We start from the raw sequence: 15,325 nt of genomic DNA, 5'->3' as shown, positions 1-15,325 counted from the left end.
AGCCCCGGGAATTAGAAGCCCAAGTGACAATAGACCCAGTTGCTGTAGCTGCTAGCTGGAGGCACTAGAGGAACAGGCACCCAGGGCGGGTTACAGGACTGTGGGGCAGGTGGGGTTGGGAACTGGAGTTTCCTGCTCCTTTGAGAGCATCCATTCTGCGGGATTAACCCTTTGTGCCATGCAGTGATCACAAACACCTGCAGCAGGTGCTTATGCTGCTCTCGGGTGGCGGGATGGCCTGGAAGCACCATGCCCCAGACGAATGCCGCTTGTCACCGTGGTGCCTGAGGGCCGGTGAGAGCCCACCGAGCTGGGGCACCTAGGGACAAGCTGCTCTCCAGAGTCACGCTGAGCTGCATGAAAGCGGCCTGTCCGCAGGGCGCCTGGCGAGCTGCAGCTCACCTGGGCAGGGGGCCTCGTGGAGAAGCCATTCTGGCTTTTGGGCGTATCCCCAATAGCAGGCGTGGAGCCGGAGCCCGTGTGCGCGGTGGCAGGGATCTTGGGGCTGTCCTTAAAGCTATCTCAGGGTGGTGGGAATTCTGGGATCCATGTCTCCTGGAGTTCCACAGGCACTTTCCTCCATGCGGCCAGTGGAGTTTCTTCTGTCCCGACGCAGGAAAGCCAAGACACTTCCTGCTAATCAGAGCCTGGTCCAGGATTCCCCCGGGCAGCTGGACTAGACGGAGCCCTTCTCTGATCGGTGTCGTCCTTTGCCACCTGTCTCTTCGGTGCCGATTTAACTGGGCTCACATTTGCGGGGGATGATGCCAGAACGGGAGGGGCTGGAAGCTGGCTGCGGGGTGAGCTGGAGAGATCAGAGTGTCCCGGGGAGCCCTGCGCCCCTTTGGGAGCGAAGGAGGAGCTGCCACCGCTCGGCACAGACCCTGGAGCATTTGGATGGTGCTTGTCCTTGTTTGGTCTGAATTAATTCCAGGGAGCCAGGCCTCGAAGCTTGATCGTTCACTCCAAAAATACAGGCCTCTACCACGTGCATGAAAGGAGAACACCTTCTGCTGGTGCTCAAGGTGCTACAGGCCCAACTATATCATTCACTTGCTTGTGCAACGCAGGCAGTACGTTACACCTACCCCTTGGTCAACAGCTCAGCTGGGCTGGGAGGTCACATGGGAGGGAGGAGAGACATGCCAGCTAAACGAGGGCCACAAGAAAGCCCCAGACCTGTTGAGAGAGCTGGCATTGGACTGCAAGGGGAAGGGAGGATCAAACCAGATCTGGAGCTGGGCTGTAAGTTTAGCAGCACAAAAGCAAGGGCACCCTTTGACAACACCCCTCCCAGCCTCGGGAAGCCGGAGGTGGCCATCAGAGGGCTAATTCTGTTCAGCTCGCCCGGTGTGCACTCCGTGGGAATGGCTGATACGTGTTTGGTGTGAGGGAGTTTTTAATTGAAAGAACAGCTTGTGAATTCCTTGAGGAAAGACAAGTCTCAGATGCTCAGGAGAGATTCCTCAGCCTTGAAGGTGGACTGAAAGCTAAGCTGGAAATAGAGGTAAACTTAGATGTAGGCACTGGACACCCCTAATGCCTAGGCTGGGGGAGCTATTGACCACCATCATTGGTTTTAATCTGCCATAGTTTTAATCCAATGGCACTTCACAGTTTTCTAAAAGAAACCCTAGAATGTGCATTTCTGATGAGGTATCAGAGGGGTAGCCGTGTTAGTCTGAATCTGTAAAAAGCAACAGAGGGTCCTGTGGCACCTTGGAGACTAACAGAAGTATTGGGAGCATAAGCTTTCGTGGATGAGGTTTACTTGCAGTATATTAATCAGCCACTAGATGGCTCTGTGATGTAGAGTTCCAGGATCTGGTCCCTGGTAAACAAAGGCAACCAAGCTGGAACTCAAGTTCTGTGGAAGTGTTTATTTACACCTATAGCTGCTGTCAATTTCTTTAGTAAATGCCTCCTGCTTAGGAAGATCTGCATCCCTCCATCACATGATGGTGCCAGATACTTAAGCAACCTGAGATTTCCATAGTAAATTAGGAAGCGATGGAGAATTTCACAGATTGGGAAAGAAAGAACATCATCGTTACCATGACCATACTTATTTATTAAGTATCATTAATATAGCAGGACACATTCACACAGCTCCTTACAGACATCAGTTAACGTAAGAGCCTGGCCTCTAGGAGGTTACTGATCCAGCTAATGTAGCAACAGTTAAATCTGTTGTGCTTTATGTTCAGAAATAAAGAATTATTAATTGTCATGATTAATTAATTAATCCACGTGTACAGTGGTAGCAGCTGGGTGCCCCAATCAAGGTCTCATTGTGCCAGGTGCTGCGCAAACATAAAAGGAGACAGACTCGTCCCCGGAGAGCTTAAAATCTAGTTAAGAAAAATTGACTAAAACTGATTGCTGTATTGAATACCCACTTCAGCAGTTAACCTCTAAGCCCATGGAGCAGAATGGGCTTAGACACAGGGAAATGCAGCAGAAGTGAACAAAGAAAGGGAGCGGGACCGGGACCGGGACCGGGCGACTCATTGAGTTTGAAGCATTAGATGATTCAACAGACACGTCTGCATTTGAGACCCAAGTGAGTGTGTAACTGCCCTGGCGTGTGTGTTAACCTTTTCAGCAGGGGGCGCCGTAGAGCACACTAAACGAACACGCCATCCTCTGAAGCAGCTGACGCTGAGCGTTGTCAGAGACAGGACGCTGGGCTAGATGGACCCCTGCTCTGATCCCGTGTGGCGGTTCCTGTTCTGTTCTTGCGTATGTGGGAGTAAATCCAGAGTCACACCCATTGACTTCAGCAGCCAGAGCTGGTGGAACCATTTACATAATCAATGTCACAGTAGTCTCCTAATGAATTATTCAGCTACAATACGGTGGGTTTGTAACCTGCTGCAAAAATGTGTTCTGCGTCCCCTTTCAGTGGCCAGGCTACGTAAAGGATCACTACTGCGGCTAGCTAAAAGAGTTGTATCCCTTCAGCTCACATGATAGAGGCCTGCGCTTTCGGATCCCTTGGGAGTGGATTGGGAGTGGGCAGGCATCCCCGTGACTGGGGCAGGATAGGAGGGGGAGCCAAGGGAGGTCCTGAGGCTTGGCCAGGGGAGAGGGATAGCTGGATCACCCAAAGAGGATCCGAGGGGTTCTGTCTTGTTCCCAGGCCCATTCCAGCCCATCTGGGTCCCATTCTCCACTCCTCGGCCTGATCCTGAGCACGACCACAGCTGCTCCAGCCTCTCTGAATCCCGCGCTCACTCCCCACACAGCCCCGGGTGGGCAGGAGCCCGGAGGCAGAGCCCCCCAAATACTTCAATTGGGGGGGGGGCTAGTTCCCCGCCACCCTTGTGCTGCACTGGGATCTGACTAAGGAGTGAGAGGTTTGGATTGCAGATCGTTGGGAATGAAAGTTCCTCTTGTTTGGTGCATTGTGCGGAAAAAGTCCGTCCAAAGGAAAGGAGCAATGGCAGGACACGGCAGCTAACGGCAACAGAGAGCAGGGAGACCGTATCAGCTAGCAGCACAGGGACCCCTGGGTGCGAAGAGAGAGGCCATGGCATAGGGCATTGATCCTAATAAAGGATCCTGACCCTCAGTGCCCTGGGCCTACAGGGAGCGCTCAGCATCTGGCAGGTTCAGGCCCGGACACTTAACTGGAATTGATCAAAAAATGGAATTTTCATCCTGTGGGAAACTCCAGAATATCAGAATGTTTTCTGACATCAGGACAAAGCACGGAAATATCGAAACGTCTCGCAAAATGGAAACCACTGAAAAATGTCTATGGGCAATGTGTACACGAAATGGGAATCCCATGATGCACTGTGGGAGCTCAACCACAGGGAGAGGAGTCTAGGGCATGCTGGAGTCATGAGGGCCCTGGAACTACAACTCCCATGAGGCACTGTGACAGCTCAGCCACAAAGCAAGATCATGGTGCATCATGGGAAGTGTAGTCCGTTTGGGGAGCAGAGTCCATAGAGGACACTGGGGCCTGAGATGCCTGGAACTACAGCTCCCATGAGGCACCACAGAAGCTGAGACAGACACAGATTTATTATTGATCTGAAATTAAATGTTTCATTTTGATTTCAGCAAAACCCCTTTTCCCAGCAGGAAAGCAGTGAACTGGAAATTCGTTGACCAGCCCTGCTGTCTATTCCTAGAGCAGCCGGGGGCCTGTTGTACCAGGCACTGCACATACCCACAGTGAGAGACAGTCCCTGCCCCAGGGAGCTCACAGTCTAACTGGACAAGACTGCAGCTGCATCACCCCACTTCCTCTGCTCCCACAGCAGCCACGGGTGCTGGCGTAGGACAGACCCCAAGAAGCCGGGTCTTTAGCCCACGTTCCACAGCTCCAGCTCACACACATGCCAGCTACTCAAGGAGTCCAGGCGCTGGCCATAGGGTGTGAATTGGCTTAGTCCCACGTCAATTCACACCAGCTGGGGAGCTGACCCCTAGTACCTCAGGACATGCAGCTCATGTGGGTTACAGAAGATGCCAGGACATCAGGATGCCATCAGCAGGTCTAGCCCGGCATAGCACATACCCCTACAGAGGCTGGTTCCCCACTTGCACCGTGGGTAACCGGCTGCAGTTGTTAGAATCATAGAGTCTCAGGGTTAGAAGGGACCTCAGGAGTAGGGTGACCAGATGTCCCAATTTTATAGGGACAATCACGATATTTGGGGCTTTTTCTTATGTAGGTGCCTATTAGCCCCCCACCCCCGTCCTGATTTTTCACACTTGCTATCTGGTCATCCTACTCAGGAGGTATCTAGTCCAACCCCCTGCTCAAAGCAGTACCAATTCCCAACTAAATCATCCCAGCCAGGGCTTTGTCAAGCCAGGTCTTAAAAACCTCTAAGGAAGGAGATTCCACCACCTCCCTAGGGAACCCATTCCAGTGCTTCACCACCCTCCTAGTGAAAAAGTTTTTCCTAATATCCAACCTAAACCTCCCCCACTGCAACTTGAGACCATTACTCCTTGTTCTGTCATCTGGTGCCAATGCTACCAAGTCCAGATGGCACTCACTGTGCATGGGCCTCAAGGGGTGTTCAGGGTGCTGGCAGGAAAAGATCAGATCCATAAGAAACAAGACCCAGTCTGCGTTGGTTCTAGGGAGACGTTGGTTTTCACCAGTCTTACCATCTCCTGAGGTAGCCTTTATACAGCGCTTTGAAGATTGTGAGAATGAAATCGTCCCCGGCCCCACAGCTCATCTCGGTGTCTTGTCCTTACCAAAACGAACCGATTCAGTGTTTCCAAAATGAAGGTTTGCGGAATCTCCGTTCTGGGGGACCTTCGACTTTTCATCCGATTTGGAACGAAACCAGATTTTGAAATGACAGGATTTCTCATGGGGCAGATGGTCCATGACCCCCCCCCCCCCTCCGCCTCAACTCTGATTGGAACTTACCAGCTCCTGGGAAGCTCTGTAGGGCAGGGCAGACCCCCGAGCTCTCCCACCCGGTCAACACCCCAGGGGTTGAAACCTTTGCAGCTCTTCCCTCCCCTGCAGATTCTTTTCTGTGTCCCTTGCTGAGCACAAATCGAGCCTGCCTTCGGCTGCCTTGAGATGCGGTGATGGGGGGGTGGCACTCAGCTCTCACCCTTCGCTGGCCGGGGGAGCGTTCACCACTTTAAATCCTGATCATCTTCCTCTCCCCGCCGCTTGGGGCACGAAGCTGCCTTCCTTCTGAGTGCAGATGTTAGCAGCTGGAGCAGTGGGGGGTTCTGAAAGCAGCACCCACTTACATGGAAATCCCCAGATGCCAGAGGGTGAGTGGCTCTTTATCTGGGAGCTAGGGAGGTTTTATGGCAGTAATATTTTCTTTTAATGAGATGAAGGGCTGGCCAAGGGAAGGAGAGATGCTGACGGGCTCCCCAAAGCCTCCCACCCCCACGTGCAGATTAAAATGAGCCTTGAAAGGTTAGAGACGGAAGATGAATTTAAAGTGATTACAATCACCTTTTAGGAAAACAACTTGATCAAATATGAATGTAATGGAAAGTATAAATGACTTCAGCCTGTTTCCCGCTCAGGGACTTCAGCATAAAAGGATTTAATGGTTCTTGGCATTTGAAGCCAGTGTAGGGTTGAGTTTGAAGGCTTCTCCCGGCAGAAGGTGCTGCAGGGTGCAGGGTAGGAGCAGTTACTCCAGTCCCAACTTCTCCCAGCAGGGGGTGCTGTGGGGAGTCATGCTGGCTGTTGCGGGGAGCACCCGGTTACTCCAGTCCCGAGCTGTCCCAGAAGGAGGCGCTGTAGGGAATGGGACAGGGCATTGTGGAGTCGCTCCCAGTTATTCCCGTCCCAGCCTCTCTCTGCGGGCAATGGGACAGGAACTCTGTGAGGGGATGCGCCTTCTGTCTCCAAGCCGAAGGCAAACTTGGGCAAAGGAGTGTTGAACTCTGCCGGTCATGCACCGAAAAGACCATGCCAGGCCGAGCGACCGCACAGGGCCAGGTGCCAGGGAGTCATGAATTGCAAGATGACAAGGCGTCTCTGGGAGCTGAGAGCAGACGGCTTACTCACATATTTTTCTCCTTTTTTTCATTCTATATTTATAGGAGTGAAACTGGCCATGTAAAACATCCCCAGATCAATGGTGCATTCTCAATAAATGTAACACGATGAGAAATCAATTGCTCACCAGCTGCAGCCCGCTCAGACCTTAGGTATTAATTATTTCTCTAGGAAAGGGACAATGCCAGGTCAAAAATCATATGGTTATATAAAGATACAGATCAGCCTGGCTTGGCTTATAAACGATCCCTTAGATTGTTAACGCTGAAAGCAATTCCAAAATCTCCCTGATTTTTTCCCCATGTCAGCACTTTGAATCTGGTTTCCATTTCTCTCAATGGGCCGTGAGAGTCATTTTCACTTTTGAGCCTCGTCAGTTTCACTTCCTGCGTCTAGGGATAAACCCCTGGCGTAAAGGTGGAGTCTACAAGTGCTTGGTCCGCATCCCCCTTGTGGCCTCAGGCGCCCTGTGCAACCCCCGTGGCCAAATGCAATGATTATGGAGACAGATAAGAAAGGGCATGGCAGAGAAGGGAAATCTGGAGCCCTGGCTCATAACACAAAGACAGGGGGAACATTCAGTGAAAAGAAGAAAATGTAATAGGGATAAAAAATACAATTAGCCTGTGGAACTCATGGCCACAAGAAGTAGTGCTGAAGCCAGGTTTCAAAAGTGGATTGGACGTTTATATGGATGGTGAGAATATCCAGATTACGGGAAGGGTTAAAAACTCAACAGCTTGGGAGGGATATAAACCCTCCTACTTCTTGGCTTGAGCAAGTGTCTAACCGATGGAGCTGGTGGAATAGGTTTTGTCTGAGGCAGGTTATCCCCTAACTGCCTCATTTGGGGTGACTTGCACCTCCCCCTGCAACAGCTGGTACTGGCCACGGATGGAGACCGGCTATTGGACTGGCTGGGTCCAGTGTAGCAATCTTTTGGTCACAAACGTGTATTGCAATCTACGCGCACTGTGGGCTGGATTCGGCTCCTCCTTCTACTGGGGCAAACCAGGATTCGCACAAGGAGGGCCGTGCTTGCAGAGATGTCGGCTTTCAGGTGCTATTCCTCTTGGCCCCGTTTCCAGGATCACCAGCGGCCCAGATTGTCCTGCGAGGTTTCCCAAGCAGGAGCGGCAATGCCCTGACCACTCCTCTTACCCCCGGGGCTTTCGTACCATGTCGGGTTGCCCGCCCCCTCAGATGGACATGAGAGCCCCGCTCCCATGATTGCCACGGGCGGGTATGGCTTCAGAGCCAGCCTCTGCTGCCATGTGTCTGCTTTGTGCCATGCATGGGGGGAGCGCTGCAGTGATTTACAAGGGAGCTAGTCCAGCAGGGAGGGATGTGTGTGTCACGTGTGATGTCTCCAGCGCCCCTTTGATTGCACTAGTGCGCTGCTGGCTCACCCAGCCCTCCAGACGTGTGAGACGTTAACGCCGGGCCCCTGGAGAGCCTGGGGCCGAAGCAGAAGGCTCCTGGCTAGAGTCAGCACCATTTGGGAGAAGGAGACTACAGTTTCCGGCCAGAAGGGATCATTGCATCATGTGGCGTGACCCCCTGGCCCGTTGCTCTGTATGTGTACAGCACCTTGCACAACGGGGTCCTGGCTCAGGGCTGGGGCTTCCAGGTGCTGAGTTAATACATATAATAACTCGTCTGCATTGTCACAGCTGCGTTCCAGGCCCGTGAACGTCGCCCGCTACCCCCATGTTGAGCCCGGTGACGCTAATTAGCCCAAAGCATTTCAGGCCTCAGGAGACCGAGCTGTGGTGTGCCACAGGCGGAGACTAGGCGGCACCGAGGGGCACCAATGCCCGAGCCCCTGCAGCGGCAGGGAATTGACTCGGTGAGACTTGTCCACGTGGTACCTGCCACCTGCGCAGCAAACAGGCTTGTCCCATGGCTAGGGGAGCTCGCGGACGGTGCCAGGACTGCGCGGCAGGGACCCCGGGGGCAGAGAGGTTTGTAATGCGATGCTGACAGGCACTGACAGCCAGCAGCCCGCTTGCTAATGGCCTCCTGCGGTTCCTTCCAGACGGCTCAGGTCAGGCCGGGGGATCGGGAGTCCAACAGCGCCGTCGGATGGTGACAGCTCCGCAGCGTCTCCTGTCGGGGAGAGGGTGGGCGGGACAACATGAAGGGAACTTGTTTGGTTCAAAGTGGCAGGGACCCAGGCCGAGCTGGAGATGCTGGTGCCGGGTAAAGGTGGGCACTGGGCCTGGCGCTGCAGGGCTGGGCATGTGAGAGCTGCCGGGTGGGTTGCAGGCTGGCATCCTGTTACCAGGCCACTGAGCCTGGCGCTGGGCACTCTGTTACCTGTGCCCTGCTGGATAGATCCATCTCCATCCTGAACCCGGCAGTGCGATCACAGGCACTGTGGGTCTCTGAGCAGAGGGGGGCATTTCGTTTGGAACGCCCCCGCGGATGGCTCCTCAGTGCCCCACCCCGGGGTGCAGCGTTGCAGACTAGCTTTGGCACGCTGCCGGGAGCCGCTGAAATCGACGAGCCGCCCGCCAGCCCCCGGCGCATCTGCCCGAGCGGGATCAGCGAACTCAACCGGATGCCACCGGTTCCGGCTTGGGGCTCTGCTCTCTGGAAGCAGCAGTCTCTTTGCTGCGCATGGCCGGTGCTGCGGAGAGGAACGGGAGGCTGGTCTAGCGACGGGAGGCTAACGTGTAATATCCCTGGAGCAATCCCGCTTGGTCATGGCGCGTCGGGAGCGAGGAGCGGGAGGCGGCTCCCGTGGTGGGCAGAACTGCGCTGCCGTTAGAGGGAATTGAAAAGAGGAAGAAACCTCTGTTTAAAAAAATGATATTCAGACGCAGTGACAGCCAGGAAAGTGACTGGCCAGACAGCCCCTTTGCCTTCCATCTACGCACTGTCTGGACACCTCGGAGTCCTGTCTGCAGAGCTCTGCGCTCACGGCCCTTAGAGAGCGGCAACTTCTCGAGCACGGCTCCCCCCTCGCCCTGGAATATTCTGCATTTCCATCCAGTGCTTTGCAAACCACGTGGGGGTCCAGGGGAATGCAGCCACCTCTGGGGTGGAGGGCAGCAGCCAAGTGGAATACTGAACTGCAGAGGGGGAAGGGCCATGGTACTAGGGGTGTGGAAATCCCCATTCGTCTAAAAAAGTTCTGTTGGATCTGTAACGTGCCCACAGGATAGGCAGGATTCAAGCAAAAGGCCCACTTCCCAGCGGAACAGCCCCTTGGGACAGATCATTCCATAACTGTCCACTAGGGGGTGGCACCTTCCTTTGCAGGCCCTGGCTGCTGGATGGACTATTGGTTCCTCCCGGGTTCCTCTGACCTTGCTGTGAACGGGAACCAAGCTGGGTAAGCTGGGGAGGGGGCAGTGTTCCCTAGTGGGTACAGAGCCGGACTGGGATTCAGAAGACCTGGATTCTATTCCCAGCTTCTCTGGGTGATCTTGGGCAAGTGACTTCCCCCTTTCTGTGCCTCAGTTTCTCCAGGGGGATCGGGGGATCCATTGATGAAAAAAGCTCTCTGTTATTAAGCGCATGGCAAGATTGGCCACGACGCCTTCCCTGAGTACGAAGCTAGGCTGCTCCGATGCTATCTCGCGGCAAGAGGCCCCTTTCCTTACCTGCATCTCTTTGGCCCTTTGGCTTGACTTTCAGGAGATAAAATGAAATCCCAGGAGCAGGTTAGAGAGGTAAATCCAGCCCCGCCCTGAGCCAGACGGCGCCCCCAAGAGGGCAGCGCCCGGGTCACCCCTGGCCAGCGAGTCGTTCGTTCTCACGAATCGGCTGCTTGCGCGGCAGCTGCACGGTTAATCCCGCTGTCAACTCCCTCGTTCGGAGCTAATATATTAGAGCGGACCCCTTGGAAGTCCCGTTGCTGGGGGCTCCGTAGAGAATCCAACAGGGAACAAGAACTGTCCTGGAGGGTAATAGCGAATTCTCTCCCTGCTGAAGAGTTCTGTAGGTTCGTTCCAAACAAGATGTTCAGGATTTTAGGGTTCTTCATTCAGTTTCTGGAAGCCCTGATCAATTTCCTCTCTCTTTAGTTCTGTGGATTTTTCCACAAGGGTGGGGACAAACCCCCCAGCCCTGGGGTCATGCCCTCGGGCCTGATTTTCCCCCTGCGTTAGAGCAAGGCCTGGCCTACGGCTGACCGCGTCCGCCCTCTGTCTCCTCGCAGGGACGGGGACTCCTCCTACGAGATCATGCAGCTGGACTTTGAGATGGAGAATTTCACCAGCCAGGCCGTGACGCGGCGCATCATGTGGCACATCGACTACCGGGGCCGCAACCCGCCGCCCGACCTGGAGAAGGCGGTGACGGAGCTGACGGTCATTCAGCGGGACATCCGTGCCATCGTGCCCCTGGCCATGGTGAGTGAGCTGGGACGGCTCCTCCGGGCTGTGGGGGGTTCCCGCCGGCCCCCTGCATTCCCTGCACAACTGCACACACACACAACGGCACGCAAACCGGACCGCTCCCCCCCACCCCCCGCGCAGTCTAAACCCACGGCACGCACTCACTTTACACCTCCCACCCTCATTTTCATGCATACACACCTGCCTGTAACACGCTGCACACACTCACCCCCCCCTTCCAAATATCCAAGGGGATGCACACACACACAGCTAACCACACACCTTGGCGTGTGCCCCCGTAACACACCCTCGCACCGCACTGGTGCTGGCTCAGAGCCTAGGCTGGCCTGGTGTGAGCGCCCGCCCTGGCCTGGGGCAGAGTCCCGGCTGGCCTCTGCCGGCTCCTGCGCGTTGGGCCTGGGACTGGCACCCAAACGCCTCCCCCGGGGCAGTGGAGTCTGTTTCCTTGTGGTGCGGGGCTTGGGGGAAGAGGCATGTCCAGCCACCAGCAGCCCCTGAATCCCTGCTCAGAGAAGCCGGACATAGCCCACCAGGGCCCCAGATCAGCCCCTCCACCGTTGGGGGTGGGGGACATGAGATGGAAGGGGACACAGCAGGCCGTTCCATCGGCGCTCTAACCACCCGCAGCTGGGGCCTGTGCTGGTCCCCGTCAGCAAACACACACAAGCTCGAGGGGTTGGGCCCCATCTTCTACACTGGTTTCTGCGGATGGCCCCATTGATGGGGAAACTGAGGCACAGAGCAGTGACATGTTTCTCCCGAGATCACACATGAGGAGCCAGCGGCAGGGCTGGCAGCAGAACCCAGGAGTCGTTATTCCCAGGTCCCTGCTATAACCCCTCTATCACATTCACTCACAGAACCAATTGTGGAACCCAGGAGTCCTGACTCCCCGTCCTTTGCTCTAACCCACCAGACAACTCTCCCTCCCAGGCTTAAAAACAAGGAGGGCAGGTTCCAGTCGGTTCGGATCCCATTTACACCAGTAATCCTACGGGAGTGACTCCGGATTGTCATGGAGATCAGGGTCTGGCCAGTTGGGGTCTCAGAGCCCAGCTCCAGCAGTTTTCTAGCCCTGCAGCCGAAGCCCGAGTCAGCCAACCTGGGCCAGCCATGGGTCTTTTATTGCAGTGTAGACATGCTGCTTCCAAGGGTTGTGAAAGTAGGGGGTGGGATCTGCCCGCAGAGTCCTGGGGTCACTGAGTGATGGGGGCTCTTCTTGCACTTTAAGATCTTAGTTAAAGAGGGTCTGTGCGGGGCAGGGGGAGCTGAGCCGGTGCCCAGAAACTCTCCCGCTCCATGGAGCCCCGCCCATGGGATGAGAGCGAGCCAGCCATCCCTCCATCAAAGACAATCACATCACAGGCTGCCAGGAAGGCAGATTAGATTCCCTGCCGTTTCATTTACTTGAAAGGTTATCTTTGCTGGCTCGCCTCCATCAGCGAGGCCCGGCTTCGAAGCAGCCAATTTCATTTCTGTATCGGATTTCCATGTTTGCATAATTAACTGGTTTGCAATTAGGCTTGCCCTCCATCCATACCGCTCTTGTTCTTTGAAGTTTTTAAGAGCTTGCGAGGCCCCGGGGGTCTCCGAGCGAGGGGGTTGAGACGGCATCGCGAGCGTGAGCGGGCAGGACTTCCTTTGCCATGGCGTTGTAAAATAAAACGGGGCCCAGTGCCCCCTGCACAGCGCCCAGAGGAGAGCGCCCCCTACTGAGTCACCTGCACACACACACACACACATTTGGGGTCCATTCCTTGCACCTCGCCGGCTGTAGGGTGCCCCTCTGCAGTGGGGTCTCAGGGCAGGGGAGAGGAAAATGGGGGCTGGACACTAATGCAGTGTCCCCTTTGCCTTCCAGGACACAGAGATCATCAACACCGCCATCCTGACGGGCCGGACGGTGGCCATCCCGGTGAAGGTCATTGCCATAGAGATGACCGGCGTCATCACGGACGTCTCGGCCATGGTCGAGTGCAAGTCCAACAACGAGGACATCATCAAGGTGGGCCCGGCGGGGCAGGGAGGGGCAAAGATTCCTGGAGCCGTCTGCCCTGTGGGCCTCTGCCCAGCCTGAGAGAATTGGCTCGGACTGGCAGGCCCTTCACGCAGCCCCTCCGGCTGTGTTTATCCCAGCCAGCCCCAGGCCTAGCCCCACTTCAAGGCAGAAGCATGAGGCCAGGTGGGATGGAGGTGAAGGGCTCCCCCGACAATGGCCACAGCCCATCTAATGCTGGGAGAGAGCCCATGCTGCCGTGCAGGTCGCCCTGTGAGTTTGCTGCGTTGGGGGGCTCCAGGAGCTAAGCTGTCAGGAGAAGGGCTGCGCGGGCCAGATTCTCAGCCGGTATCAATCAGCGAAGCTCTGTTGACTGCAGGGAGACTGTGCTGATCAATACCCGCCAGGGAACCAGCCCTGTGCCATTAGCTTTTCCAGGCACAAAGGTAACTAGAGATTGTGACCAGCGTGGTGACGTCTGCCTGAATCTGCAGACAGCCCAAAACAAGTGCTCAGAGTGGTATTAACTTAATCCATGCAGTGCAATGGGCGTTAATTCTGAACCCTAACAATGACGCCCCACACAGCAGTATTACAGTTAACACTTTCATTGATGATCCTCCTCACGGGAACAAGTGCTGGTCTGTTTCAGAGGGACGCAGGGGCGGGTATTGAGACGGGGATCAAATTGGGCCTCTGGGTTCGGCCAAGGTTGGCTGGGGTGGAGAAATGATGGATTTAACCCCTCCCCTCCCCCAGATGGAAAGACACCTCCTCCATCCACAAATACTGATATTCAGTTCATTCTAAAGGCCCTACCTCTGAAGGAGGATGGGTCTGGAAATAGCTGTGAGACACCGGGACTGCAGGAGCCCTGCTCTGACTGGCTAGCTAACCCCATACACCTCTCTCCCCCAGCAGGATCAATGCGTGGGCTGGATTTGCCTGGCCCTGAGATCAGTGTCTCTGGGTGGCTCTAAACCCACCTTCTCACTGCCACCGGGGCAAATCCCATCTCCAAGGCCCCCTGGCTCCACGGCCGATGGGCCCTTTTCAGCTGGCTTGCCTGCTATGGCTGCAGGCTCAGGTATTCCCGCAGCAGTGTGGGGATAGCTGCCCCCAGCCATGCGGTCGCGGGTGCCTGCTCCAGCCTCGCTAATCTGCTCCGGTGTCATTGGTTTGGTCCCGGTCAGTCCCATCCGCCCACTCCTGCTTTGCCATGACCCCTGCGGCCTCAGAGCCCCCGTGGGGGTGAAGGCTCCTGGCTGAGCTGAACAGCGTGGCAGGGCGTTCGCAGCCTGTGCTGGTGTGTGTGTGTGTGTGTGCGCGTGCGTGCGTGTGTGCGTTTGTGTGCGCTCCCTCACACAGAGCCGGCCTGGCACTCCGCACCTCTGCTGCCCGAACAGAAGTCACTGAATTCTGTGTGACAGTAACCCTGCGGGATCATTGCCCCGTAACCGCCCGGCAGCCCCTGCGCCCCCTGCCCCGCCGTGTCCTCTCGCTTGCATAGCATCCCATCAACAGGGATTGCTGGGTGCCGGGGACAGGCAGCGCCACTCACAGGCTCAAAGCCCGGCAAGGTGCCCTGGAGGCGCAGGGGGTGTGGAAGGATCACCCCCTAAATACCCCCTCCGCGTGCCCATTGACACACTCACACTAACACAAACTCCTGACAACTCTCACTCATCCTAACACACACTAACACACTGTCACTGACACACACACACACACTCCGGCTAACGCCCCCTGCACATTTTCCTGTCAGGAAACACACTTGTCCTGCTAACTTATGCATATTTCTGCTAACACTCACACAGACACACACACTTGTTCTGACACACACACACTCCTGCTAACACATGTACACACAAGTTCATGCTCTCTCTTTGTCCCCCCCCCACACACACACACGTTCTCACATGGACTCACACTCCTGCTAGGTGACAAATGCCCCGATATTAGGGACTTTGTCTTATATGTGCAACTCTCCCTCCTGAAAAAAAAGTGTCCCGATTTGTCACTCTTGCTCTCTGATCACCCTAACTCCTGCTAACACACATATACCCACTGCCCCTTGACACGCACTTCACTAACACAGGCACTCACCCAGACACACACATTTCCAGCAAGGCGAACGCATGTCTTCTCACATGCACCAACACACACTGCTGCTGCCACAGACAGACGTCCCCAAACCCACACAAAGTCCAGGTACTTTGCACTCCACTTAACACACCCACAGGAATACCCACTGATGCCCACTCCAGGTAGCACACTGGGAGCGCAGATAAACACACTGACCTGCACTCCCACTAAGATACACACACAAACACCCACTCCCACTAGCGCATTCTCCCAGCCCCACACAAGCGCTGAAAATGCGGGAACTTTCCTGGAGCAAAGCGCCCGGGGAAATCAAGGGGAGTTTCCCTGCAGTGACGACACCGG

The 15,325-nt window shown here is 55.5% G+C and overlaps 1 protein-coding gene across 1 annotated transcript in view; it reads left to right on the top strand.

Annotated features, from left to right (window-relative positions):
- TMEM132E (transmembrane protein 132E) overlaps positions 1–15,325 on the top strand; it is a 227,061-nt gene that overhangs the window by 194,428 nt on the left and 17,308 nt on the right. Inside the window, exons 4-5 of the mRNA XM_005309829.5 lie at positions 10,683–10,875; positions 12,743–12,886. Coding sequence (XP_005309886.2) covers positions 10,683–10,875; positions 12,743–12,886 — 337 coding nt within the window. The remainder of the gene's footprint in view (positions 1–10,682; positions 10,876–12,742; positions 12,887–15,325) is intronic.

The sequence above is a fragment of the Chrysemys picta genome, chromosome 19, assembly GCF_011386835.1.
Source record: "Chrysemys picta bellii isolate R12L10 chromosome 19, ASM1138683v2, whole genome shotgun sequence".
In the NCBI taxonomy this organism is placed as follows: Eukaryota; Metazoa; Chordata; order Testudines; family Emydidae; genus Chrysemys; species Chrysemys picta.
Note: the sequence above shows the minus strand (reverse complement) of the source record. Positions and strands in the feature narration are given on the sequence as shown.